This window comes from Chlamydotis macqueenii, chromosome 2 (genome assembly GCF_036417535.1).
Source record: "Chlamydotis macqueenii isolate bChlMac1 chromosome 2, bChlMac1.mat, whole genome shotgun sequence".
In the NCBI taxonomy this organism is placed as follows: domain Eukaryota; kingdom Metazoa; phylum Chordata; class Aves; order Otidiformes; family Otididae; genus Chlamydotis; species Chlamydotis macqueenii.
The window spans coordinates 21,711,255-21,737,871 of record NC_141557.1 but is presented as its reverse complement, the minus strand read 5'-3'; the positions used below and the strand labels follow the sequence as shown (position 1 = coordinate 21,737,871).

At 42.3% G+C, this 26,617-nt stretch overlaps 1 protein-coding gene across 3 annotated transcripts in view; it reads right to left on the bottom strand.

The window, feature by feature from the left end:
• Window positions 1-26,142, bottom strand: part of RSU1 (Ras suppressor protein 1) — a 108,733-nt gene extending 82,591 nt beyond the window's left edge. The window contains exons 1-3 of one of the 3 annotated variants that reach the window (XM_086741549.1): window positions 26,056-26,142; window positions 21,179-21,290; window positions 11,524-11,574 (exon numbers count right to left, since the gene is read on the bottom strand). In XM_086741549.1, coding sequence (XP_086597675.1) covers window positions 11,524-11,574; window positions 21,179-21,290; window positions 26,056-26,073 — 181 coding nt within the window. In that variant the 5' untranslated portion in view covers window positions 26,074-26,142. Of the gene's footprint in view, window positions 1-11,523; window positions 11,575-21,178; window positions 21,291-21,511; window positions 21,677-26,055 lie in introns of those variants that run through there. The other 2 variants (XM_086741551.1, XM_086741552.1) reach the window with 2 other exon arrangements.
• Between the last annotated feature and the right edge of the window lie 475 nt (window positions 26,143-26,617).

The following is a 26,617-nucleotide window of genomic DNA, read 5'->3' as shown; positions in this document are numbered from 1 at the left end:
CTGAGACATCCATCATGCAGAGCAACATGCTAAGAACATTTAAATTGGTTAAAGCAGCTTGGAGTTAAGTGTCTTAGATGTAACCTTTCCTCATAAAGCAGGAAGTCAAATGGTTCTCATACCACTATCTAGAACTGACATGTAGATCCAGCTCCTTTTGTATAACCCAACCTCTGACAAAGAAGGGAGAATACAGAAAATGCACGAGGAGAAAACTAGGTGTATTTTTTTTTCCCTTCCAGTTCCACTCTGCCACTCTTTAACCATTCATCTAGGTTTTAATACAATTCCCCTTCTGGTGGCAGGGCCCTTCATACAGCTGAAAACGCAAAGGCTTCAGAAAGTCTATTTCTGCAAATGATCTCCAGGATTATTTCTCTTAAAGCTTCTGTGAAACACTGGAAAACAGGAATCCCCACAACTTTAAAAGTAAACAAACTCAGGTGTTTGCAAGATTCAGTTTCCATTTGCTTTTCATCTAAAAGATGAAATCTAGTCTGGGTTTTTTGTATTTAGTAGGGACCAACATTAAATCAAACATTTCTGAAGACACTCTTAATCAAAGAGACCCATATAAAAATTTCCTTTACAATTTAAAACTAAAATATGAAACATTTTAGACAAGGAAGCTCAGATGAAAAACATTACTGGAATCAATAAACCACTCAACTGGACAAGTGAAATGATAAAAAAAAAAAAGTAAGTCTCCATATAGGAACACATGGTACGTAAACAGAGTTAGGCATTCCAGTTCATTTATACCTTAACACTTAAGGCTGAACATAAACACTGTCCCACTGCTGCTTGAAAAACGGTATCTGTAATACCTGCCTATTCCTAAAATTGTCTGTAAGTAAGCTTACAATCTCCTCAGTAAATATGACTCAAAGGCTACAGAAAACCCGCCACTGAATTCAACAGGTTTTGAATCAGACATCAAGTGAAATAAGAATTTTAATTATTTAAAATATGGTTAGGCATTCACATCTTTAGAAGCTTCAAGCTGCAGAATCCCCATTTTTTCAGAATGTTTCTTTAGTTAATGAAGTAATTTTGCAGTACCTAGGAACATGATGTTCAGTAGTACTCCAAACCTTTACAGGTTCTAAGGGAATATTTATCCAAAAGAGCTATTAAAATAGCACTACTTGTCAGAGAAGAGATTTACAAGGCTATGGCAATTTCTCATTAAACTGTTGCACTTAAAAGCTATTCAAGAGTCATACAAAGAGAACTTAATACAGACCTTTGAGAGTGCCATCAGTCCATTGTAAACCCAAGGTCAGGTTTTGTTGCCAAGAGCAAGAACCCACTTCTTAAGCCTGAAGTAAAACCTGTGGGCTATACAATGTAATAAACCCAGTTCTGCAGGCTGTTGCTAATCCAGTTAGCGTCAACAGGAACTTTTCATGAGTAAGGATCCCTTACAGTAAAGGTCATAAAGACATGAAATGTTACTCACATTTCATGGAGGAGGAAGAATTTAGAATACTAAATATATAATGCATTCTGTGCATCCAATATAACTGCACTCATAGAACTGGAGTCATGTTTAGATTAATTTGATAAAGGTTCTGTTATACTGAGAGAGAAGCAATCAGCTTCACCAAAATGAAAGAGGAATTAGCAGAGGGAGAAACACAAGAGTTTTCATTTTAAATATTCATAGGCATGCTGATATCATACTTGGCAGTTAACTGGAGAGAATCCTCATCCCAAGTGAAGCATACAGTACTTCATTTACACATTTTGTAGTTCAAGTTTCCCCTTTTGCCCTTCTTCCACCCTCTTCCAAAGACAGATATAAACCTTCCTCACACTGAAGACATTAGAAACAAACTTGTCTCCTTAATCTTCAGCTCCTTTCAAAAACCAGCAGACTTCCTTTTTTTTTTGCAATTATCCACAGAAGCATCACACTTATGAAAATGTTCTTATGAACAGGTTTAAATTATACTATAGCTCACTGATGTATTACTGTGCTAACAAAGCAATTTATCAATAAAAAGTTTTAATTTAGAAGCCAGAGTCTAAGCAGAAGTGCTGTGAGCACAAGAAAGGCTGAGAATAGACTGGGAATCAAGTGACATCTAGTGAACACAAAGGACAAATGTGTTCTCCTCTGAGAATAATGCTTAGGATGCACTTAAGCATTCAGAGAAAAATACTAGAAACCAGAGGCTAGGTTGAAAGTAAGTCACCCAACAGCAAAGAACTGAAACCACACCAATAGCTCACAAAAATTCAACGTTTGTTAGCTTTTTTACAGCAGTAAGGAACAGTACTGCTCAAATAACAATGGGTATAAAAACATGGATATAAACATGGCCCTTCACTTCTACACTTAATTTAGAAGAAAATGGTGTATTAGCCAAGCTTTTTGAGTTAGTCTGACATGCAAGTACTGTACTTGACCATAGCATCTTTAGCTTCAATAATTGCTCTGAGGAGTGCACAGTTCAGCCAAGACGCTTTGCTATCTTGCTTTTATGTCAGGAGAAAAAAACCCATGTGGTATACGATGAAAAAAGTTGAAGAACACAGGCTACATCACCTTGTTGCAGGTCAGATCATCCGTATGTGCTAGTATTTCAACAGCAGCAAATGGCTAAGAAAAATAACTTCCGCAAGGCTAAAGAACTTTAGCTGATAGTGTTAAATTGAGGTTTATTATTAGGCTTCCACCAAATGCAACTGCACTGAATCTCAGATGTTTAAGTTGTTTATAAGCTTCAGATGTTTATGTTGTTTATAAGCATGATCTTTTCAGTTTCACACCACTGCACAGTAGCTGGCTTTAGTTAAATCAAACCAGGTGAAGTTCAGCATGTTCACCTTCCCCAATATTCTCTTTACTTCAGTCTCCTATTTAACATGCTTTCTGCAGTTTACTAGAGGGTCTAACCAAGGGTGCCCTGAACACCAGGTCTTGAAGAGATACTAAAGGTCGCCCCTCACAGGTCAAGGTCATTTCAGCCTATTCCTCAGGAATATCCATCAGCTCACATGCTCAGCAAGCGCTCGTGTACAAAATCCTGCTTTCACTGTGAAAGTATCTAACAAATAGTCCATAATTTCAGCTTGCTTTTTTGGACAGTATTAGTAGTTTACACTTTCTATACCACTGAAGTATTTTTAAGAACTCCTGTAGGACTGCTTTTCATTGCTCCTTGGCTCAACTGACTCTTCCCTGCATTCAGCACCACAGGCTGCCAAGCTGCCACTGCTTATCTGAGAGACCAGCCTGCCCTCTAAACACACACAGGAAGAGGCAGCAGTAAAAACCTCACTTCTCAAAAGCAAAGTCAGCACGTGTATTTACACATGATGTCCTTGTTCAGCCCTCAGCACTGGAAAGGAACTAAACTCTCTTCTGGTCTGGGCTCCCTATACCACAAAGCAGTACTTAAAGTCGCTTATTTGAGTCTGCACGGTACAGAGTCCTCGCTGCGCCTCTGCCGTCAGCTGATCCCAGGCTTCGGCTGACTCTACATTTCATTCCCAGCTGCAGCAATTCCTCCTAGACAAGAGAAACCATGTTACCACAAATTGCCCAGCCTCAGATAAAGATCAGGAAATTACTTCATCCTACAGGTTATTTCACTCTACAGCATTTCTGGCACCAGGCACCAATGGAAAGAGGAAGAGGACAGACAGGTGAGCAGTCTGAAGGGAAATGCCCCATCATTGTCCACTTCAACACATCTGATTACTAGAGGAACCAGAAGAATATATAGAGTACAAAACCAAGTATACAAAACTAAACCCAGTTTCCCCTCAATCTAGACCAAATCTACCTTTTCATGTCTGTCCTTCAATAGTAGCAACAAAAAAAAATTCCACTCTCTTTGTTAGACAGGAAATTCTGTAAGATGATACAAAATTAAGCTCTTCAATGAAGTGAGTTCACTTATGCAACATTCACTAGCTTTGAAAAAGCCAACGTTAAAATAGTCTATATCTGGCAAAAGGATTTCCAACAATTTTACATCACAACCTGTACATACACATGGAAAAAGATCATTTATATGGGGTTTCCACAAAAAAAAAAAATTACAGCTGTTTCAAACCCACTGGAAGATAAGGGAAGACACAAGAAATTTGTACTAAAACATGTCAGAAAACATTGAGACTTATGAAAATTGAGTTAATGGGTTAGCAGATGCCTTTTAATAAGAGAAGAACAACAGGTTCTGAAGAACTATGTTAAAGACAGGCGATTTGTGTCTAGTGCTGTATTTAGTATGTACACTTACTCCTGATGCAAAACTGACTTTGTTGCCATACAGCACAAATTTTGGCAATTTAATTTATGTGTAAACTGGGGTAGTTTCAGCATGCACTCTTTATACCATTACAGCACAAAACTCTTTCATAAATAATTCTGCTTCATTCTCCCAAAGCTTCTTAAAACTAAAATGTGTATTATTTAAAGCTAAAATGCTCTACTATCTGTACTTTCTCAGAACAAGAAGTTTGGGTATTTTTTTTTTTTTTAGGGAGAAAAGAAAAAAGTCAACAAGGTATTTAATTTAAACATTTGCACAGAACTTGGATGTCACAAATTTAGTAAGGCATATGTGTAGGGGTCTCCTTTTCCCTCCTTCTCATGCCCCCAGTGCACCGCATTCGTAAAGATATTTCCCTTCAGAGATCCCTGCACCAGAAATAGGACGTATACACAAGTCCAAATACATAACAAAAACGAGAGGCTTACAGTTAATTTAAAGCACCATTCCCAAGCACAGCTGAGAGGCCACTGTGTCAGGCAGAAGTCTTGTGCTTTGGACACAACCCTCGTTGCACTATGCAGGTAGGTTACTTGTACCATTTTAGGGTATGTTGTGTCCATACCACAGGGTGGAATGACTTACCAGAAGGAAGAAGAGGCAGAAGCAAAGTAGAGGAGAACACAAGACACAACAAAGAGTAAAGAGAGTATACAGGCATCTAGTTCCCTCCAGAAGTCAGCAAGTTTGCTATATAACTAACTGGATACCAGGCAAAATGCAAAGTGTCAGACAATACCAGTGGGAGACACCCTAACACATTTCAGCAGCCTGGAGAAGAGAAAGCAGCCAGACAGGGAAGGAATTCAGGACAGACAGATGCAGTGTCGCCTACCGGCTTTGGACTACCTCCAGTACATCTAGGCATATACTACAGCCAGAAAGGTGACTTATAAAGAAGACGGCCTAATGAAAGGATGGCATCCAGGGAACTTAGCAGTATATTAAATAAGATCAGGGACACCCTCAAGAGGGTTAACAGTGATGAAGGGACAACCTTCTGTGCTGGTCACACACAGAAAGCAAAACAATTTGGAAGGAGATGGTAGAGCAAAGCAGCAGTAAGCTGTGTGAGCAGCAAAAAAAAAAAAGGAGAAAAGTTTGAACTGGATAACTGCTCTGCTGAAAGAAGGCAAAATGCACAAGAATGATAAAGGGTGAATGACAGAAAGCTACTCTGACAGGATCAGAAAGTTAACTCAGAAACAAAGTTCAGGTGTCAAAACAGGAACCAGTAGCAAAAAGCTAATGGATCACCTCACAAAAACAAAAGGTGAGGAAAGGATTACATATGATGATGAAGGAAGAAGCAGAGGTTAAGAAAGAGCAGAGGACAGTAAGGGACAGCAGCTCAGAGAAAAGGGAGAGGAGGACAGAGAATGTGACATTAGGTAACATAGGAGAGGTTTCAGAAGCAAAATAGTTGTTCCTGATCTCTCATCATTCAGATATTTGACTCTATTGGGCAAGGAATCAGAGCATGAGAGCACATAGACATGAGCATGACAGAAGAATAGTCAGGAGTGAGCTATGAATAGCAGACAACTTTTGAGGACATCTAAAGGCAGCACAAGAATACAGTGAAGCTGGCAAGCAAAGGTCACTTGAGGTTAAGGAGACTGAGGAGAACAGCAAAACTAAGCTGCTGTTCACCACTACCTAGGAAACAGGCTGAATTGCTACCAGGAGCAAGCTTCTTCCCAGGAAAGAAACTGCTAAAGCTATTTAAACAGTGACCTCTAACGGACAAATCGTACAACACCAGTATTCCACTGACAGCAGAAACACTCATGGCCTCCGGGTACGACCAGATAACGACAAAAAAAGCTACAATCTCTGAATAGGTTCTCCAAATGATTACAACATCAGTTCATCACCTCAGGTAGGTCAGTCAAATAACTGTTACAGTAGTTACAAGCCATCAAAAAAAAAAAAACCCTAAACTTACAGCATATCCCCAAAATAAGCGAAAATAAAACATGTCAAGTTGGCAGCATAACAGTTGCGTCTGTACTGATGACAAGCACTCGTACTTGCTGTCCACGCTAAAATAACCTTTAACATCCCAGCCTGCTTTCCAGTCACGTCTGCCGCTCTGGGCACTCCTGGGTTGGACTATGGCTAACCTGAGCTCCTGAAAGCTCTTCAGGCACACTCCCTATTCATGAGGCAGCACAGGGATTAATTGTTAAATTTCATCAGCATACCAAGTAAGGATATTAAGTGTGACTATACTAGGATGTGAAATTTTGTATACACTTTAAGTAGCTGGAGAACACCTTGAGTTTGCCTAGCTATCTGAAGTCTAGAAGTTTCAGTACCACTTTGTATTTCATGGTAAAACAGTTCACAAAAGCGGCTCCGTAAGGAAAAAGAAGTCAGGTAAAGCATAAGCCACAATATATATGCTCAGTCGTAGATGTTTCCTTTTAAAAAAGGACATTTCTCTGTTGCTAATTCTACTCCAGTCATTGCTCACTTGCAAATCTAGTGGCATAAAGGGACCAAGAGGTGAAGCCTAATCTGCCCTGCTGACTTCAGTTTGAGCCTGCAAAGGTACTTTTTTCCAGTCAAAGACAGTCATTTGTTGTTCTAGTGCAACCAAAAAAAGCTAAGCCCTCAAGACAATGTGATACACAAACTTTATTCCCAGGAGGGAAAAAACCCCTCATACTCACTCATCTATTTTACACTCTCTCCCAGAGCTCCAGACCATTCTGTATGAAATCACACGGGGCAAGTACCAGAGTAGAAAAGACTGCCAGGCTTGGCAATATGCCTTTCCTCTCCTGGACCCGGGCTCCCCAGACATCCCAGTATTCTGCAATTCCCAACAACTGTGCCCAGCAACTGTGCCCAGCAACTGTTATGAAACCATGAACTCTAGCTGAAGAGGTTTGAACAAAGTAAGACAAAGCTCTATTTCAAGAATTGCTACAACAGATTCCTTAACACAGAACTTTGAAGCCTGATGACAGTCCAAACTGCTGGAAAGCAAACACAGCGTAACACAAGACTGGCACAGCCACCCCAGCATCAACTATGGAGCTGCAACCTAAGAGGAAGCGTGCTGGCTGGCCCTGCAAAACATGCAGGTCTACACCAACACCCTAAGTTCACTTTCATCCCACACACAGGCTGTCAGAAAGAACAAGTGGCCAAGGTAGCTGTGGACTTCGAGAGAATTTAAGTTTCACCTGAGCTTAGATGAAGCAGTCCTAAGCAGAAGTGCACAAAACAGTAGAATGGATACCCATTAAAATTACTACTGTTGCACAGAAGATAAGGAAACAGTATTTGCGATTGACCAAGATGATCAAGCATGGTTTCTAGAGAAGTATGGCCTGTGGCTCTAACCCCCTCCATACCCTTCCTGCACAGCTACCCTAATTCCCTACCACTATTCACATCCTACTAGCAATCCCACTGAGCAGGAAGTGGATGCCACCTCTATGTCTCTCAGCTCCCATTACATGGCATGGAACAAAGAGAACTTAGTAACAGCTACCCAAATTAATCCACCACACACTGAAGGGCAAATATCTATCAATCAGTCCCTGATTTCAACAGAGTTGAGGAACATTTGTCAGGACTTTTATTCCATTTATTGTGATGTTAGCCAATGGGTTCTAACACCTGGTTCAGAGCAGACAATCTATCCAGGCTAACAGCATAAGCATAGCTTTAAATCACTCAACAATAGAACAAAAAACCTCCCAGTGTAATAAATGGAGACACTGTCCCATATATGTGCATGAAGTTAAGAAAAACAACAAAAAAAAAAATTAAAAAACCAAAACCAACTCCACTTTCTTCCTCAGCTTTCAACTGGATTGTCACAGCAGATCCCAAACTGGCATCATCCCAAGTTTGTCACTTACACAGCAACTGGCACAAGACGACTGTAGAATCGCAGCTACTTAGTCTCCCCTAGAGTTTTGCCTCTGAATTTGAAGCAAAAAAAATTCTCATCAAATAGCAAAACTCAACCGCTTCAGAAGTTACCTGGAACAGAAGCAGCAAGTTCAAGACTCCTCCATTAGCACAGCACCAGACAGCTGAAAAAAAATCCAGCCTCATTTTCCAGAAAAAATCAATGTGGATTTGAGTACTTCTGATAATGAATGATTTATAGACATGTAAATGCACAAACACCAGCAGTATGAATGGCACACTAGAAATATTAACAGAAAACTTGCCATAAAGATATTCTAAGCAGTATGATGGATTTAATAGTGCGGTCCTCATACTTGTTAATGAAACTGTACTTGATTTTAATAGAATTTGATGGCAAAAATATAAAGTATGGTTACATAAAAATATGAATATCCACTTTTCACATGTATTTATTCTTCCAGATAGACATATTTACTCTAAACAGCAGAAAAAATAGCAACCAGAACACTCATTTAAATGGCAGAAAACTAGCAGAAGATGCTAATATGACCTTAGTGTAACATGTCAAGTGTCACTGCCACCAGCTTCCTAGTCATTTTAAGAAGAATCTGCTACGACAATTAATTACATATCTTAAAAGATTAGGTCAACAGTGTCAAATACGAGAATATGAACTTGAAATTTAGCCTTTTAAAAATGTGTGCTGTCTATTTAAATGTCCACATCAATTTGTGAAAGAATAGTGAGTTTCAGACTTGATGAGTTACTTCTCAGGAGAACTGATTTTACCTTCCCACGAAAGAAATCCAAACATAACAATTAGAAAGGCTGACAGAATCCCTTGGCTGAGAGAACAGATATACTTGCAGGCTGCTGATCTAAGGGCCACTTTGGATAGTCTGTTTTTTTCTTGCATAGTTAAATATCCTTCTTGGAAACCTCTTATTACCATATTTCCTCCCCTAGACAGATCTACAGCTAAGACTTATAGCCAAGACACAGGTTAGTTACTTAACTTTTCATTCCAGTGCTCATGCTGAAGTATGTTACCCTCCCCAGTCTCAGTTCTCAGACAACTGAGTTTACCACGATTCAAGTCTCCTTGCAGGAGTTTCAGCCTGTCTCCCCTTCCTCTGAGCAAGGTACATCTCTGCTACCTGCCCAGCCAGTTGTGTGTTCAGCTGAACACGCCCTTTAGCCACGTTTAAGACTTGTAAGGTATCATGTGAAAGAGATGATTAAGTCCTTGGAAGTCTGTTAGCTTTCAAAAGTTGTAGGATTTTTACAAATCCCAGAGAAAGAACAGTCAAGTTTACCAAAAGTAGTGCTTACAATTCTTTTCATCAGAGCAAATAATCAGCACCAGAGAGAAGTTCTGTCTGGCAGCACTAGGTACTTAACTTTGGATGAGCCATCTGACCACAAAGAGGTGTGCAGAATGAACTGCTACCTCGAGGTGTCCACAGCCCTCCAAAAGCTGCAGAGAAAGCTGAAGTGGCTGGATACAATTAACTCCCTAGCTTTTAAGCAGCTCAAGTTCAGAGACAGGCATCTCCTTGCAGTGACATGAGGAAACACAAAAGCCATCAGCTGGGTGGCCTTGTAGCCCAGCTCCATCAGTGGCTGCTAAAAGATGCCAGACAGCAATATGCTCAAACCAAGTTTACCATAATGCTTTCCCAAAACATTCTTTCAAGATTCCAGCTATTTGCTACTTTATGATCTTCTAAACCAGGGGTAGAGTTGTGTATTTAATAGCAATGCTTACGATTTTCCCTTCCTGAACTTGCCCACAAATTTACCCATCAGTCATCATACATGTTAGATGGTTGGAAATTGCTGGTCATATTTATAAATAAATTGAGATTTTGAAAACTACAGTAGGGACAAAAACAAACAGCAAGATGCCAGTCTAAAGGACACTATACATACTTCTCACAACCATTCAAATAGTGCCATAACTTTATCTATTTCCTACCACTACAAACCCTTTAAGCTACACATTAGTACCCAGCAAACTGCATCCAGAGAAGAAGTGTCTATGTGCTGGAATCTAAGAACATTTTCATTTTTCCTCGTGCTTAATCCTTTGCAAATGCTCAAAGCCTTAAGCGACATTTTCACATTCATACGTACATTTTAAATAACACATACTACCTTACAGTTCTTGCAGCAAGTAGTTTAGAGTTCAATAGGCTGAGCTTTATTGTTTTGCTTATTGTGGGTAGGTTTGTTTTTTTGTTTGTTTGTGTTTGGCTTCTTTTAAACTCAATTCATAAAGCTTTCCTTTGGTATAGCCTGGTACATGCCAAAGCACCCACGCAGTCATCTCCTCAACACACACCCTGTTTAGTGTTTCCATTCCCGTCTCCATTTCACGCACTCTTAAAAAAATTCAGTTCCAAAAAGGGCAGGACTGGTTGAGATAGAAATCCACTGGCACATGCAGAGAGTAGACAAGAACAAGCAGAATATCAACAAAATCAAATTTTTTTTTCCTCTTTAGAAGATGTACAGTAATACGGATCAGACGAAACTCATGGCTTGTATTTCAACAGGCAAGAAGCAGGAATGTTGGCACTGATGGTAAGCCTGAAGCATTCTCTTAGGAAAAAAAAATATTTTTTTTTTGCCTAGCAAAAGTCAGTTTGATATCTGCCTCCACTAATTTAAGTCTCATGTTTATGTTGCTCTCATGACATGCTATTCACCAACACATTCACTTAAGGGCTTCTTTACTACAGGAAGTAGGATCTACAAGGTAATAACTGAAAGTGGCGTGTGCAGTACAAGCAAGAGAGCACTTACACTCAAAATTTTTTTTTACCAAAGTAGACTGCTTGACTTTCATGTCTGAAGCTCACATTCAGTTGGCCTTGCTCACACATGCTTTACTATAGATATAATGCAGTTGAGTTGTAATTTATTTTCACTTGCTTCAGTCAAATTAATTATCCATCTACTAAAATGCAAACTGCACCATTTCTGATACAGCCTAAAAAATTCAAAAGTCCTCACTTAAACATAAGGACTTCAGAGCCATGGTAGGGAATGGATTTTTGGTTGAACTCATAACAAGAGTGAGAATTACAGATCTTCCAGTATGTGGCACATTTATATTGAAGTTGGAAAGGCATGTTGAACACGGCTGCTAAGTCATATAATCAATCTCTTTATTTTTAAGAAAGTGTTTCACCAAGAAGCACTCCTAACAGTGACATTGCACTCTATGAAAAAAAGAAGGCGGAAAAAAAAATAAAAATAAAACTAGCAGTGTCAAGTTTTCCAGTATTGCTTAACTGCCTGTAATGAAGTCTGAACACAGTAATAGACTTACTTGTAAGCTTGTTGTGACTCAGAACCAGCTGTGTGATATGAGATAACGTAACTGCAAAGGAAGAGAGAAAGAAGTTAGTTTATGGACATGGCAACTGAAAGCTTGTATCTATTTCAGCTAAAAAATAGAGGCAAGTTATTCTCTCCACTCCAGTAACTTCAGATTTATGTGCACTGTCACAATAAACCAGACAAGCTCAAGACTTCAGGACATAGCCAGCCACTCCTCTGCCCCTTCACTGCATTAAACACTACTTCAGCAGTAAGTACTGGTGCCTCCCAGCAAAGGTTTGGTTCTGGGTATACAGAACTTCTCATTTCCACCCTTTGAATCCTTCCAAAGGAAAATCTGATAGTTAATCCAACATTTATCCCAACAGGAACATGTGCCACAGAGGAATTATGTTACCACATGTTGTTAATTCACTATCATCAAGTCACATAGGTACCAATAGCTGCATTTACTACCTTGCACCCATGAAGCGCAGTAGCAGATTAACATCATCGTTGTGTGGCAAATGGCCGGGTGACAACAAGCAATATTTCCTCAAATTAATGGAAAGATCTGATTGATCAAAGCCACTCAGATTCCACCTTTTTGAACAAACGAGTGCAGGGCACGGGGCAGCTACAGAGACTAGCACTCCCCCATCTTTTACTTTTCTTCTTTCCTGCTTCTACCTTCCACACCGGCATCGGTTTCCCCAGAAGCTCCATAGCCCACAATTGACCACAGTATCTCATCAGAAAAATATGCTAAATAGGCAGAGGAGAAACTTGCACCTTGAAGTATTTCTCAGACTTCCTCCCCCTCCCTGTAAAAGGTTTGTTGTATTTTACTGAACTAGAAAAACTGAGACATTTTTCTCCCCTACACCTTTTCCTTAATTCCAGTGCAGCCTCTTCCAAACAGCTCTAGAAATTACTTGGCTGCCCCTCTTAGGCAGCTGGGAACTTTGCCTGCCCGAAGGACAGCTGTGGTGCTACATCGCTCATCCCTCAGAGGTTTCCTCAAGCGACAAACCACTAACATCAGCCCAGAGACAGCCCGCAGTACTGCCCTAGGGAACTAAGATACCCTGGTGAGCATGAGTGAAAATTAGCCATGCTAATCAGTACCTACTATACTGCAAGTTTGAGAAAACAGCTTAGAGAGTTTTTACATACTCATATAGTAATCTGTTTCATGTAACCTTTGAAAACTCATGACTTACCACAGGCAAACATAACCTGTTAGCAGCATGAAAGCAGTCTCTCAAAGGCAGAAACGGATCAGAAAGTTCAGGGTGAAAAAAAAAAAAAAAAGGCACTGCCACGGTTCCCTGCACAATTGCAGGTTGTGGAGGAAGGAAAGGCAGGGAGGAGAAAGGAAGAAACAATGCACCCACCCTATATTTCTTATGATATGAGCTCTCCAAGTACTGCACCACCTCACAAAGCAGAACAGGAGGAGAGAGGAAGAAGCCCATAGAGAGCCTGTAAGAGTACGGTACAAAAACCAGCACTAAGGGGCAGACAAGTGCAGCAGCCTCCACAAAGGGCTCTAAGTTTTGAAACAGAACAGGCACATCGGCACCTGAACCATAACCAACCACTTAACACCATTGATTACTTACATATAGCTAAATATAGGAATGCAACTTACTGAACAACAAAAAAAAAATGAGAAGGGGCTGGAGATAGTCACAAGCTTGTGAACGAATGCACTCCTTTTGCATTTATTTCTCTTGGTTTAGATATTTGAATAGCTGTGACAATCAGCAAAAAGTCAACATCTCATGGGCCCTCGATATCCAGCCCTGACTAGCAAGAACACAGCTACCAGTAGGGAAGCCCATCTGTTGGCATCCTGAGATGAGAAGAGCTCTAGTCTGACATCTCCAGGTCCAAGACCACTTAATCTAGATCAGAGCTAGATCCAAACCGACATCACCAACGCCAGGAAAAAACATATTTTCCTGCATTTAACTTCAGAAACAAGCCATTCTAGAGCTCTGAGGCTTTGCCTAGACTCACCAGCATCAACAAGAAATTAGCCTTGCTCTGCTGTGCTTAAAAAGAAACAACCATTCTCCTGCCAGGCAGTGGAGTTACCTACTCTGCCCTAGTCCATTTCTTCCCACTGCACAAGGACAGTAGTGGCTGTCTTCTGCATTACACTTCAAACGGCTTGCATGCCCATCCACTTAATGTCCTGCTGTCCAAGACACCCCTTTTCCCCCTCATAAGCCAATATAGGAAAGGTTCAGTTAGCCAAGTAATATCTTCCGGAAGCCTGCAATGTTCAAATAAATTCTAGGTGATCAAAAAGGCAGGAAAAGTACACATCAAAGCACACACGTACCAAAGACTTCTGCCAGCTTTGTACTGTCAGTTCCTTTCACACTGGCAATGGTGAAGACGAACTACACCACCGTACCTTTACAAATCACAACACCTGCACGTCAGGAAGCTCCACGTGTTACGGATGCTGGAGACTGCCTTTAAGGCTGAAGTGTGGAGCATTACAAAGACTAGGGCTCTGGCTGCTGGCACCAGAACCAGGAGACAGCATTCCAGCTTTGCTCTTGAAGATTTGGCATACAGGAACATTTCAGAATTTCTCCTTTTCCCTTCCCATGACAGTAGCATTGGAAAGTAAAGATTTAATTTACTCTGCTTTAAAAAAAAAAATAAATAAATCCATTATTGCTTCTTGATACTGTACAAAGTTGCTCCCATTTCACTTTAAGATTTGTTTTTAAAGCACAGAAGTTGAACTAAAGTGGTGGAACAAGACCAACTAACACCACCTCACCTCCATACTAAAAAGTCAGCACGTCACCACCAGCACAACAGACATGTGGGACCTTTGCCTGGCATGTGGGACTCCTGCATCACTGCTGCCAGGCAAAGGTCTGCAACACCTCAGCTGACTGCAAGGTGCAGGGACTGGAAAAATCAAACCAGGCAGCCAGGCACAGAGTGAGCTCTAAGAGCACTTTTGCACTACTGCTTTTTTTTTCCTTTGAAGCTGATGCTTCCTTTGGTTTATTAAAGCAGAACAAAGACTGAAGCTGTCACCACACTCCTGTGGCCTTGACTAGTTCATTCCAGTTTTGTACACAGCTTTGCCACCTTTAGTACAGAATCTGAAATTCACATATGTTCTTTACTTTGTTGGAGACCATAATGAACTTGATAGAATCACTAAGGTTGGAAAAGACCTCTAAGATCACCAAGTCTAACCATCGACGCAACACCACCATGCCTACTAAATCACATCCCAAAGTGCCACGTCTACACATTCTTTGAACACCTCCAGGGAAGGTGACTCAACCACTTCCCTGTGCAGCCTGTTCCAGTGCCTGACCACTCTTTCAGTAAAGAAATTTTTCCCGATATCCAATCTAAACCGCCAGTGATGGACCTCTCTCAACTCTTAGCTGCCTATTAATCATCCTTCTATGAAGAGGGTACAACTTCTATTAATGATTATGTGTTAACGCTAAGGCTAGACACGTCCAAGGTTATAAAAAAACCCAAACTCTAAGCCAGTGGTAAGGAAGTAGTCCTGCTCCCACCCTGCCATGCCCCACTGGGCGAAACACCCATTTAAAGCATACAAATCACAGTGACAACTAATAGGCTACAAGGAATGTCTAGGATTTTCTGTTTGCGTCCTCAAGTTGTAATTCAATATTTAAAAGACAAAGCATACCAAATAATATTTATCATTCCTGCAAGAAGTCAACTTATGAGGAGACATCACTTGCATGCAACTTATTTACACTACAGAAGTATAAAGCCACTGAACTGCACTAAGTGCTAGACAGCAGCATGCAAGTACCTGCTCTGGATTGCTTATAAACTGAAATAAGAAACAAGAGTAAGAAAAAGGAAGTGTTTTACTAATAGAGAACTGAGACAGACCCTGATCTAATCCATGTGTACACATATGGTGAACCTTGCTTGCCATGATTTCATAATTTCTATACATATGAAGTGAGGATGCTTACTCAAGGGCAATTAAGCTTTGGGGCTGCAGACTCCCTGAGGTCTCCTGAATACCAAACTCCTGCTGAATTTAAGTACCTTTAAAAGTCCTGTGCATATTTAGTTTTTAAAGGTAAGCCTGCTGACTAAACCACCAAGCCATGCGTACTGCTGGCTTTTAACAACATAAGCTTACAAGTACTTTCTTACTACTCCCTCTCCATATTTCTCACATCGCTGTCCTCTTTCAGTCTACTGTCAGAAGAGTTTCTTCTCACATGTCTATACAGAATAGAACAAAGTCCCAATGTCAAAAATTCCAAGGTCAAAAACCCTAGATCAAAGACATTTCAATCTAGACTTTACTGTCCAAATTTGGCTGAAGCCTAGACACCTTGTCTGAAACTCCACTATCTCAGTCAATCCTGATGTGTAACCAAGAATCCCATGGCATCTTTGACCTGCAAAGCAGGCTGATATCCCCCAAAGGAACAAAAAAGGCGACATTCCAATATCTTTTTGAAAACAGTACAGGTTTAGGCATCTGTGCTCTGGACTACTTCCAGCAGCATTTTAGCCATATGTAGACAAAAACATTTTCAATCTTGAAAGGTTCAAAGCTACTACCAGTTCAAATACAGATTTGCAAGCATTTTAAGAAAGGAAGACTAGACATGAAGTGGCATTTGGTCATTCCTTACAGAGGGGAACTTGCTCCCTTACATTAAACTGACCTCTGTGAAACAACCAGCTCTTGGAAATACCAAGTTTTTCAGTATGTTGCCACTTGCCTACTCCTGTGAAAAGAACGGTGCTATGGGAACAGCTGACTGATTTTCCTCGTCCTACACATAAAGTCAATTCTGCCTGACAACTAAACTATCAACTCTTCTGATAAAGATATCAGTCTTAAGCAACTAATTAACATCTCCAAGTAATATCTAGAAGGCTGAAGGGGACCTGGTGGGGCCATTTTGCTTTGGATGTACGCAGCTCAAGTAGGTGTAACTAGGAGGACTCACTGAAGATCACTCGACAAGTCAGACGATTCAACCCCAGCAGAGTCCCTTGAGATGCGAAGGGCACTGCGATGCCCACAGGGCATATTATTCCCACATTCCTCACATCTCTATGTGATGCCACCGGAGGAGCAGACTAGATACTAAGAAGCAGACTAGATACTAAGAAGCAGCTCCTTGAGGATTACAGACCTCAGATGCCTTGTTAACATTACAGTAACGAGCACACAGGCCATAAGTTATTTTGACTTCAAGAATGCATCGAATATCCACACAGAAGTTTCAGGGTCAGGATAACACCGTTTGCCAGAGCAATTTACTTGCAGAGTAACTACTAATTCTCATTATGGTTGCAGTCCCACCTACAGAGTGGGTCAAAGGAAGAATATTTAAGCTCTTCCCTTTTGGCCCTACAAGCTTTTTCATATACTGCTGCCATGCAAGTTCATTTTGCATAAAAGATTTATATGACAAGACTTGATGTAATTTAAAAAATAAAACAAAAACAAACAAAAAACCCCACAACAACAAAAACCAGGAAGACTCCAGAGACCTTGCTGAACAAAGATAAGGCATTGTCTCTCCTATCGGAGGAAGTTCATGCAGGATGAGCATTACAGTACCGTACAAAATGACTTACAAGTAGCCTGCTCCTCCATCTTCTGTGCTTTGGTTATTTTAGGAGCGGACAATTATATCAACACTAACTTTCTGATAAAAAATTCTAGGCATGTTAATTCCTACCACAGAAGCATGTACTTTATGTAAAATATGAATAGCTTACAGATGGAATGATAACGAGAGCAAATTAACACTTATAGAGTAAATAGGATTTCATCCAATACTCCTTGCCTGACAACAAGACTATAGAGCAGCAGATGTCTCAAGTTATTTGGGCAAAATAATTCCTTAATTCATAGCTTCCCTATATCAGTCACTTAAAGATAAATAAATCAGAGATTACAGGCTGTTCCCTCCTCCAAGAACAATTCCAAAATTGTTGATGGCTGTTTAAAGTCTTACCAATAAGTGCCCTAACCATCACACAAGGGAAAAGGCACATCATGTCCTACATGCTGAACCCAATTGTTCACCCTACAGGATGTCTGCTCATGCTCTCTACCATTACCTGCCAATATCTGGGTGCTTTGTAAACAAATACGATCTATTTGTTTCACAATATGGAATTAAAAAAAAAAGACCACTTCCACAGGGCAAGACATGTTTTAAAACTATTCATGTATGGATGCACAAGTATAGTATAGATGTGCTCACAAATGGTATAACACTTGTTTTATGAAAAGTCAGAATAATAGGGAAAGTCTTTAGAGTTTAAAACTGTTTCACATGGTCTTTGCAATAGTATGATGAGCTAAAGCACAGAACACCTAGATCAAGGGACATTTTTAGTCTCAAATGAAGTCTCTTTTCTACAGAACATCTTTGAAAAGATTCTTCTTATATTACATTTCTGAAAGCCTCAAAAATTCACATGGTCTGAAGTCCTGTAGTACAATTCTAGTTTGTACTTTAAGTCATTAGTAGAAAACATGGAAGCACCTGGATTCAAGGAATATTCCAAAAATAGAACTCAACTTCTAATGACACTAAAACTCCTGAGCAAGCACTGGCTCAGGGACTACTGAACTTTTCTTTGTGAATCTGACCACATTACAAACAAGCTGATAACTCCACTTTCGCTTTACTAAACACAAAAGCTGGAAGAGATGCAGATGTTGCCAAGCTTCTAGGTCTAAGCCAGTTCAAGACAGTTTCAGTTCAAGACAGTTTCACATACTGAATGTCAGTCTCCACCCAGACAGGAAAAGTATTTCACCTTGATTTGGAAAGAGACATTGGTATTTGACAAAGGCAAGTTTGGTCTGTTTCATCTCTCACTTACTTTTTTTTTTTAAACACACATGACAAGAACGGATCTGCACCTGAAGGAAGAGCATTGGCACACTGAGAAGATGCTGTACAGTGCACTGTTTCAAAATCCTTCTGTCTGCATTAACTCTACGTGAATTAAGTTAGGAAAGCTTAAATATGAGTCCACTAGCCACTCTGCAGCAAGTACTCAAATATGCAGTGGGACAATGCTTGGCCCTTTTCTTGAAGAACAACCAGGACTATAGGGATCAGCTTACTTTAAGAGTTACTGGCCAGTGAGGGGGCATTCACAACCATTAACTAATTACATGAGACAAAATCCTTACCAGGGGCTACTGAACAGTGACTTAGGAGTATCCCCCAACCTAATAAGTCCTTAAACCTCAAATGACCAAAAATAGGAAAAACACCACCAAAACGTTCCCACCAATCACAACCTAATCTCATGCTTATCTCTGAACATGTACTAACGGCCCTCATTAAACATAAGATGCTGTGAAAGAACAGTCACTGAGCATGAATCATGACGGTCGTTCACGAAATTATAGAAAACACAAAGTTTCTGAAAAGGCAAGCTTTAACATTGTACTGCGTTGGAAAGACATCCCACACATCTAGAAAGGAAGGCACAAGGCCAGACTCATTTAGCTTCCCTGCCAGTTCTGAGAGCCAGAGAAACCCAAAAGATCCAATCTATACTAAAAAAGATCGTCCATTAGAAGTCAGATTATAGGGTTAGAAAACAAGCAAGTTTAACGTTTTCTCAAATAATTACCTAAAATTCAGAGGTAATACCTATTTCATTACTTTTTTAAAGGCATATCTGGAGGAAGTTATTTCTTCTCCACACAGAAAGTGGCAAATGCCTTGATGATAAAAAAACCCAACCAAACACAAACAATAAAACAAATAAACCTCAACTTATAATACCTTCTCTGCCAGAGTGCAGATGAACTGAAAAAGCAAAAGGAAGGTTTCAATGAACTGAACAGAAACCATTCATCATCTCCCTCTCCCCTAACTTCCATCTCAAACTGGAGGAGGCTCCGAACCCCCACACTAAAGCAAGTCACAGAACATGCACCAAGAGTCTCTGCACACAGACTTCTCTGGAGCACTGTAACTAGGGTACCACACTACACTTCATGTAGGGAGCTCCCTGCCAAACAAGCTTCAGATACTTAATTAACAAATTGGCATCAGGGACCAACTCTGGACCACACTGTCCCACATTGTGGTCCCTGACCCTGCCTGCACAACAAACCCAAAACAGTCTTTGTACAAGAAAAGGGTTTTTTTTTACATCAGCATTACTGCTATGCTTTCACATCACCATTTTTCTCCTGTCTGCAAGACAAAAGCTGGCTAATTAATCACGTGTCTTAGTGTTGACAACAGGCACCAAGTCCACTTAACAAAAGCAACAGTACTCTGTCGCTACCCCATACTCTTAATGCATTAGTTTATCTGAAAGAGACAAGTATCGTTCTGAAAATGGGTCTGTGGTTAATGCGAGCTAAACACTACTTTGTCTCAAACAACCGTTCACCCAATAGAAATATAGTGGAGCTTTCTATTGAACATTAATTCATATATACAGGCTTTACAACACCATCTTCTTGAAATACCATGCACAACTCAGACGCAGGAAAAGAATCAGTAAAGGATGAAGACTTAAGCACAGAACCTAGTTCTGCAAAACCGTACTTAAGTCCTCATCCTTTACTGAAGATACTTTAGTCTCCTCTCAACTCCACAGACAGCGGTGAGTTGGTAGTAAGCCATAAGTCTCCCTGAACTCATTTCCATCACATAAGAATTACGTACACTTGCTATCAGCTTTAACAAACATAGCAAAGAGCTAGATCAGGATAGAGTCAGAATTTCAAGTGCATTTCAGACTTTGCTTTTTTCTCATTACATCGCACATTCAGGAAAATTTCAGCCTGTGGCACACTACGGCCACTCACAACTTTAACACCCTGCATGTCAGCTGTACTACAGCACCACATGCACTCTTAGCCAAAGCAAGGCAGAGTTACTTTCCATGCTCTTTGTTTATGAGCTCTCCAGAAGTGTGACATGATGCTGCTATCGGTATGTTGCATTCGCTGTAAATTTAACTATGCAAATGCAACACCCCCATAACAACATACTGTCACAATTCTGGAGGCACATGCAATCATACAATAAATATCCAACGTATGACATTGCTGTACTGTAACACAGCGCTACCTCACTCTCCTTCAGAGACCAGCCATGCCAACCTCCAGGCTACTGTCCCCCCGTCCTGCTCAGAAACCAGCGGAGATGGTACTTCGCCAGTGGTTTTGTTTTGGCAGCAAGGAGAGGCAAGGACGGACAGGAGTGAGAGTTTCCCCATCACTCAAGTGCCAGAATGACAGCAGTGACAGACAGGGAGCACTTGGGGTTGTGGACGGTGCACGGGCAGATGCGACGGGAGCGACAGGTCCCAGCCGCCCGTGCCAGTCTCTCCGGTGCAGGGGAGCAGGGCCTCCCCGGAACGCACTCACGGCTCCTGACGGTGCTGCCGGGAGCGGGAAGCAGAGTGCAGCCCCCCGATCTCTCCCCAAGCCCCCTGATACCGGCAGCTTCAGGACAACCCGGCACAGAAGAGGCTGGGGCAGCCTCAACCGCCGGGAGCGGGGCGGCCCGCACCCCCCCACCCTCGCCGCGCCCAGGGCCGGCGGCGGCCCCGGGACAAATAAGGAAGTTTCCGCGCTCTCCCCGCCCGCCGCCGGTACCTACAGAGGCCGGGCACGTCCAGCATGTTGGAGATGCCGCGGTCGCACATGTCCACCTCGGGCTGGTTCTTCTCCCTGCTCTCCTCCACGATCTTCTTCAGCGACTTGGACATGGTCTGGGCGGGGCAGAAACCGGCACCGTCAGGCGGGCGGGGGGCGGCCGGGGCAGCACGGGGTCACAGCTCTCGCCCGGAGGGGACTGGGGACAGCGAGCCCGCCCGCCCACGCCGCGCCGCCAGGGGGTCGGGTCGGTTCGGGTCCCGTCCCGTCCCGTCCCATGCCCCAGCCCCAGCCCCAGCCCCAGCCCCAGCCCGGCCCGGCCCGGCGGAACCCTGACCGTGATGCCGGCCGCCCTCCTGATACCGGGAGGAGTGACAGGCCCACCAGTGCCCCCAGGGCAACTCACTGCGCGCGCTGCTGCGGCGGGACGCGGCGGGACAGCAGCCGGTGGCCCCCTAGGGCGGCTCCCTGTGCCCGCACGCGCCCGTCACGTCACGCCCCGCCCCATACCAACCCACGGCCTGCCCGCCCTCACGCGCAGGCGCGTTGCGACCCTTCCCCAGGAAGCGGGGATGCTCCCCGCACCTTCTAAGGCCGCCCGCCCGCCCGCCCGAGCAGTTCCGCCCTCGGCGGGGAAAGAGTCGGACCAATCTCCGCGCCTTCTCGTGCACGCCCGCTGGCCATTGGCTGGAGGCGCCGGGGGCAGGTTCGCTGGCCAATAAGGGCGCCCCGTAGGTGATAGCTGGTTTTAGGCCGCAAGCCGCTGAGGTTCCGCTTATGGGGCTGCGGCGCATGCGCATGCGGCTGCTGTGTGTCCAGGCCCTCAGAGAGCGGTGCGCGCAGCGGGCGGGGCGGCTGGGCCCGGGAGCGCCATCCGCGGCCGGCAGCACACTTCTGCTGGGCTCACAGAAGAAGCCTGCCCGGCAGAGGAGCGCACCCCCGAGAGGGGGGCTGCCGTGTGGGTTCCGCCGTGCTGCTGGGTGCAGGCCCGAGAGGGGTCAGCTGCAGGTGGGGGGGGCAGCCTTGCTTGGAGCTGCCACCTTAGGAGGGGAAACAGCTTCGTTTCGTGCTGCTGCTGGGCTGGCAGCCCGGGTCTCAGCAGGCGCGCTTGGGTGCCTGTGTGTCTGGAGCGGTGTGAGCCTTCTGTGCTTACGCAGCTGTCTTCAAAATGCAGCATTAGCAGCCATTTCCATTTCTTCAGCACTTGGAAAGCCCTTCACAAGCATAAACCCGAGGAGATGGGTTGTGCTGGGTATGGCGCCGTTTTTCACAGAGGAGAAATGTGTGTTCAGGTGCTGTGTCCCACTGAGCGCTCTTGCAGCAGTGGCTCCCTGTGCCCTGGCAGGGGTCTGGAAATTGTCAGGAATGTTTGTGATCAGGGCAAGTGGTCCGTTCCGTGCCCTGGCTAGTTAGCAGCAGGAGAAAGGAGAAGCTCCAGAGCCATGGAGCTGGAAAGCTTAGGCTCCCTAGGAACTGACAAAGTAGGGTTACAGAGCACTCTGAAGTTTGGTAAAGGCTGTCTAAGGCAAAAGATATGATCGCAAAAAAAAAAAAATGGAGTTCATTGAATCAATGATTTTGATTTCTTCAGCTGTCTTTGTGGATTTTCTAGTGAGCTCTAGTTGCTAAATAAGTCACAAGCCTGCGCTCAGATTCTGAGCAGGTTTAATTGACCTTGTCACCATGATGTGGGAGTTACAGCCTTACTGCTTAGTATGTATTTATGCGTATAACATCTTTGATAGGAGTTAAGAAGCTTCAACTTACTGCCATTCGACAGATACGGAAGCTTAAAGCAGTTAATGACTAAGTCTATAAAATTACCGAGGGCCAGGCCACCCGTTGAGAACCATAGCCCTGAACTGTGCATATGTACTCCCTATGCATTGCATGGTGTTACTGATAAGTCTAAAAGTAATATCCACAGAAACCAACATGATGAATGGGAAGGTGCCTAAACCAGCAAATGAGAAACACTACTGGTGGTATAACTGGAGCTTTTCCTTTTTTAGGAATGTAAGGATTTAATTCTAGGTTGCAGAATTTTTTATCCCTAAATGGTGTTTACTACCTTGAGTCCTTTCCTGAAGTTACAGGCTGCTTTCGGGTTTTTCTTTCAAAACACAACTGGAAGATCTTCATTTTATCTAGATTGCTCAGCAGGATGCACTTACTCAGATGTACAAGACAGTGATGTACAGTTCATTTTTGTCTGCAGAAACATGAATCCGGATCCGTTTCCTGTCTAAGAAAATGCCCTGACTGCCGGCGGTTGGTTGTCCTAAAGACCTAGGTGGCAGCATGTCTACTATTGTGTCATGAAGAACCATTGCAGGCCTCGTTTAGTAGCAAAGGCTTAGGCAGATTTGTTGTCTATAAAATATGTTCCTAACTTGCTTATTCCAACAAGCAGATAAAGTACATGTGACTGGACAAGATACTCATGAAGCGGTGTCATCATGGCTCATGAGAAGCTCACCTGGCTTCTCACTGCCCCATTTATGCAGTGGCCAAAACACCAGCCTAGTATGTTGCACATGGCCTGGATGTCCACCTTCTACCCCTATCATAGAAGTGTTTACTCCTCGCTTGATAAACATACCGCCATTGCTCTCCATTGTCTGGATTGCTTGGTTTTTACCATGCGCCTAATTTCATTATCCTCTTGTTGGGTAATAGTTCATCTATCACTCACAGCTTCTATGCGACCTACTTTGGTTCCTGCTTTAGCAAACCTTTCATCTGAGTAAATGCAATAGTCGATACTCTAGTCTGGTCTGCACTGGATTTGGGAAAGGTGAGTTGCTGTCAAGCCGTCCTTTTAAAGCTTCTCAGCTCCTCGTGAAGCACTAAATGTCAATTGGGTAAGAAGATGTGGGAAAGTGAATACTCATGGCACGCTCTCCAAGGGTCAGGTCGTTCCCTGATCTTGAAAACTTAATTTTCAGGTTGTTTCATTAGCAGTCATACTCATGAAGATTAATTTTCTGCAGAGGGCCTATGCCACTGCAGTAAGCCCATCTCCCCTCTCTTATCCCCTACCGCCTCTTCCCAGTACGTCCAGTTCTTCCTTTGATCCCAAATATCCTTATCTCTCTCTGTACCCCCAGCCAGAGGGCTGGTCAGCCTGTGTCTGGGGACTGGCCACTGGAGCCCTCCCCATGTGTACAGCGGTTGAGCTCACAGTAGAGGCTTTTCCAAGTTAAGTCTTGCTGTGCTCTCCAGCTACTGATTTTTTTTTTTTCTTATGAAACAACTATAAAATATCTTTGATATCTGTCAGATTTGTTCTAAACATCACTTGGCTTAAATGTAGAGCAAATGCTCAAATTCTTTGGAGAGGCTGGCATATATCTTCTGCCCTTAGGTCAGCGGGATAAAGTAGGTGACTGTGGGGCGGATGTATGGCCAGGGTTGTATGGCAGAGCTGCAGCTGCCGTGGGGTGGTAAGAAGGGGGAGGAGTTGCTCCCTGTGCTGGTTCCCCCCAGCCTAGTCTGGCTGGGCAGTGGGCACTGGGTGTGCCTCCCGCAGCCACTGCTCCCTGCACTGGGGAGCAGCAAGGGGATGAGCGGCTCAGACGCTGCCCTTGCTCTGGCTGTCCTAGGTAGTTCTCCTAGCCAAAGAAATAAGGTTTTACACTATTATTCTATTTTTATCTCTTTTTTTTCCCCTCCAAGAAAAGTTATCATAACGTTCAACATTAATGCAGGGTTAGCGTATCAAAACAATACAACAGCAACGTGCACCTGCAAAAACAGTGGTGTACTGCTAGGCACTGCTGCTAAAAATGTATCCATCAACATTACAGCAATTATGTGTGATAGCTAGCACACAATATTTACATTGCTGATCTTTGCCTTAAGCAAGCAAACTTCTAGAATTTGACCCCTCTTTTTATTATCAGCTAATAGACATCGTAAATGTTTATTTGTTAGCAATTCTGTATTCTTGCTCTTTTTGTTATTATGAACAGTAGTCCATGCTATGAATTTTTGTTACATTTTGGTTTAGTTAGGACTGCAGAATAATTCTGTGGTTTTAGTTTGGCAGCTGACAAAAAATAATTGCACTAAATATGTTAATTCTGGTGCCTAGGACACTTATCTTGAGTGACTGTGGGAAACTGCGACACCTTCTACTTTGCTTTATGAGCTGAGTGAAAACTATTTTTCAGCCAAAATTGCTTTGTAAATTTAACTAAAATTAGCTAATGCTTTAAATCAACCAGCACCATGATTTCTAGCATTTTAGCTGTATATCTTCTCTCTCCTTTACCCCAAGTAACTGTAGCCCAAATTATCTCATTCTGGTATTACTTCTCATTTATTGTTTATGAAGAACAGCCCTGCCACATGGGAAGGGCAAGTAAAAAAGACTGTTACGGACCTTTTAGTGCTTATTCTTCAAATCCTACTCTTCGGAATGCTTACTGTTCGTATGTAACTGTCTTGTAAAATATACCTTTATATAAGAATAAATATGTATAGTAACATGCAGAAGAAGATTTACACGTAAGTTAAAAACACACAGGCTCTAGGAAGTGAAAACATGCAGATTCATTATCCGTGCTTTGTCACTGACAGAGAGGCTGTTTGTAGTCATGCAGGTATTACAATACAGACATGAAGCATACAGAACTATGACATTATCTACAAAATAGACAGCAATGTGCACAGGCACAAAAGCAAAGATATTCATGGCAGTATTGTGAGATTAACCCATAAATCTTATTAAACATAGATTTTGTGTTTTGATTTGTACATTGCAAAAAACACATAGAGGTTTCATGGAATAATTCTTTTAAAATTATCAGTTTGGTTGTTCCTGTTTGCTTTTGCTGTGCATTCATCTTAAAGCAAGTGTTTTAAATGACTCCTTACCTTCCAAGACAGAAACATGGCTTAGCACCAGCTCTCTCCTCTAAGAACCTCCACTTTAATACTTCTGCAGTGGTATTTCTGTTGTGGTTCCTCGTATAAAATGTTAGAGGACAGCAGTGTGTTACTTTGTTCCTGTTTTTTTAAAGAACGGGTTTGATAATTTACTCTAATTTTAGACTTTGACTATTTTTGGCAAGAATCAGTTGGGCTAGATCAATTGAACCTTGTACCAGCAGCTTCATTCAACTGTCTTCATGAGCTCAAATTCTCTGCTGGACTTTCATTTTTTTCTAAAGAAGCTCATGCATTTTACTCATTTGTAAATAAAATTGTGCACAGATATGGAGTATATTTGTAACACTTAAAGATGCACCAAGCATTAGTTATTGTTAGATTAACAAAAAAAAAATCTTGCAAATGTGTCTTCCTCCCATTCATAGTGCTCTGTAGTCTTTTCTTCTGCAGAAGTTCTATGATTCCATAAAATTGTTTGATGTTGTGACAAAGTCAGGCCAAGAGCAAGTATTTATCGTATCAAAAAATGCCTGAAAACATTTAATCT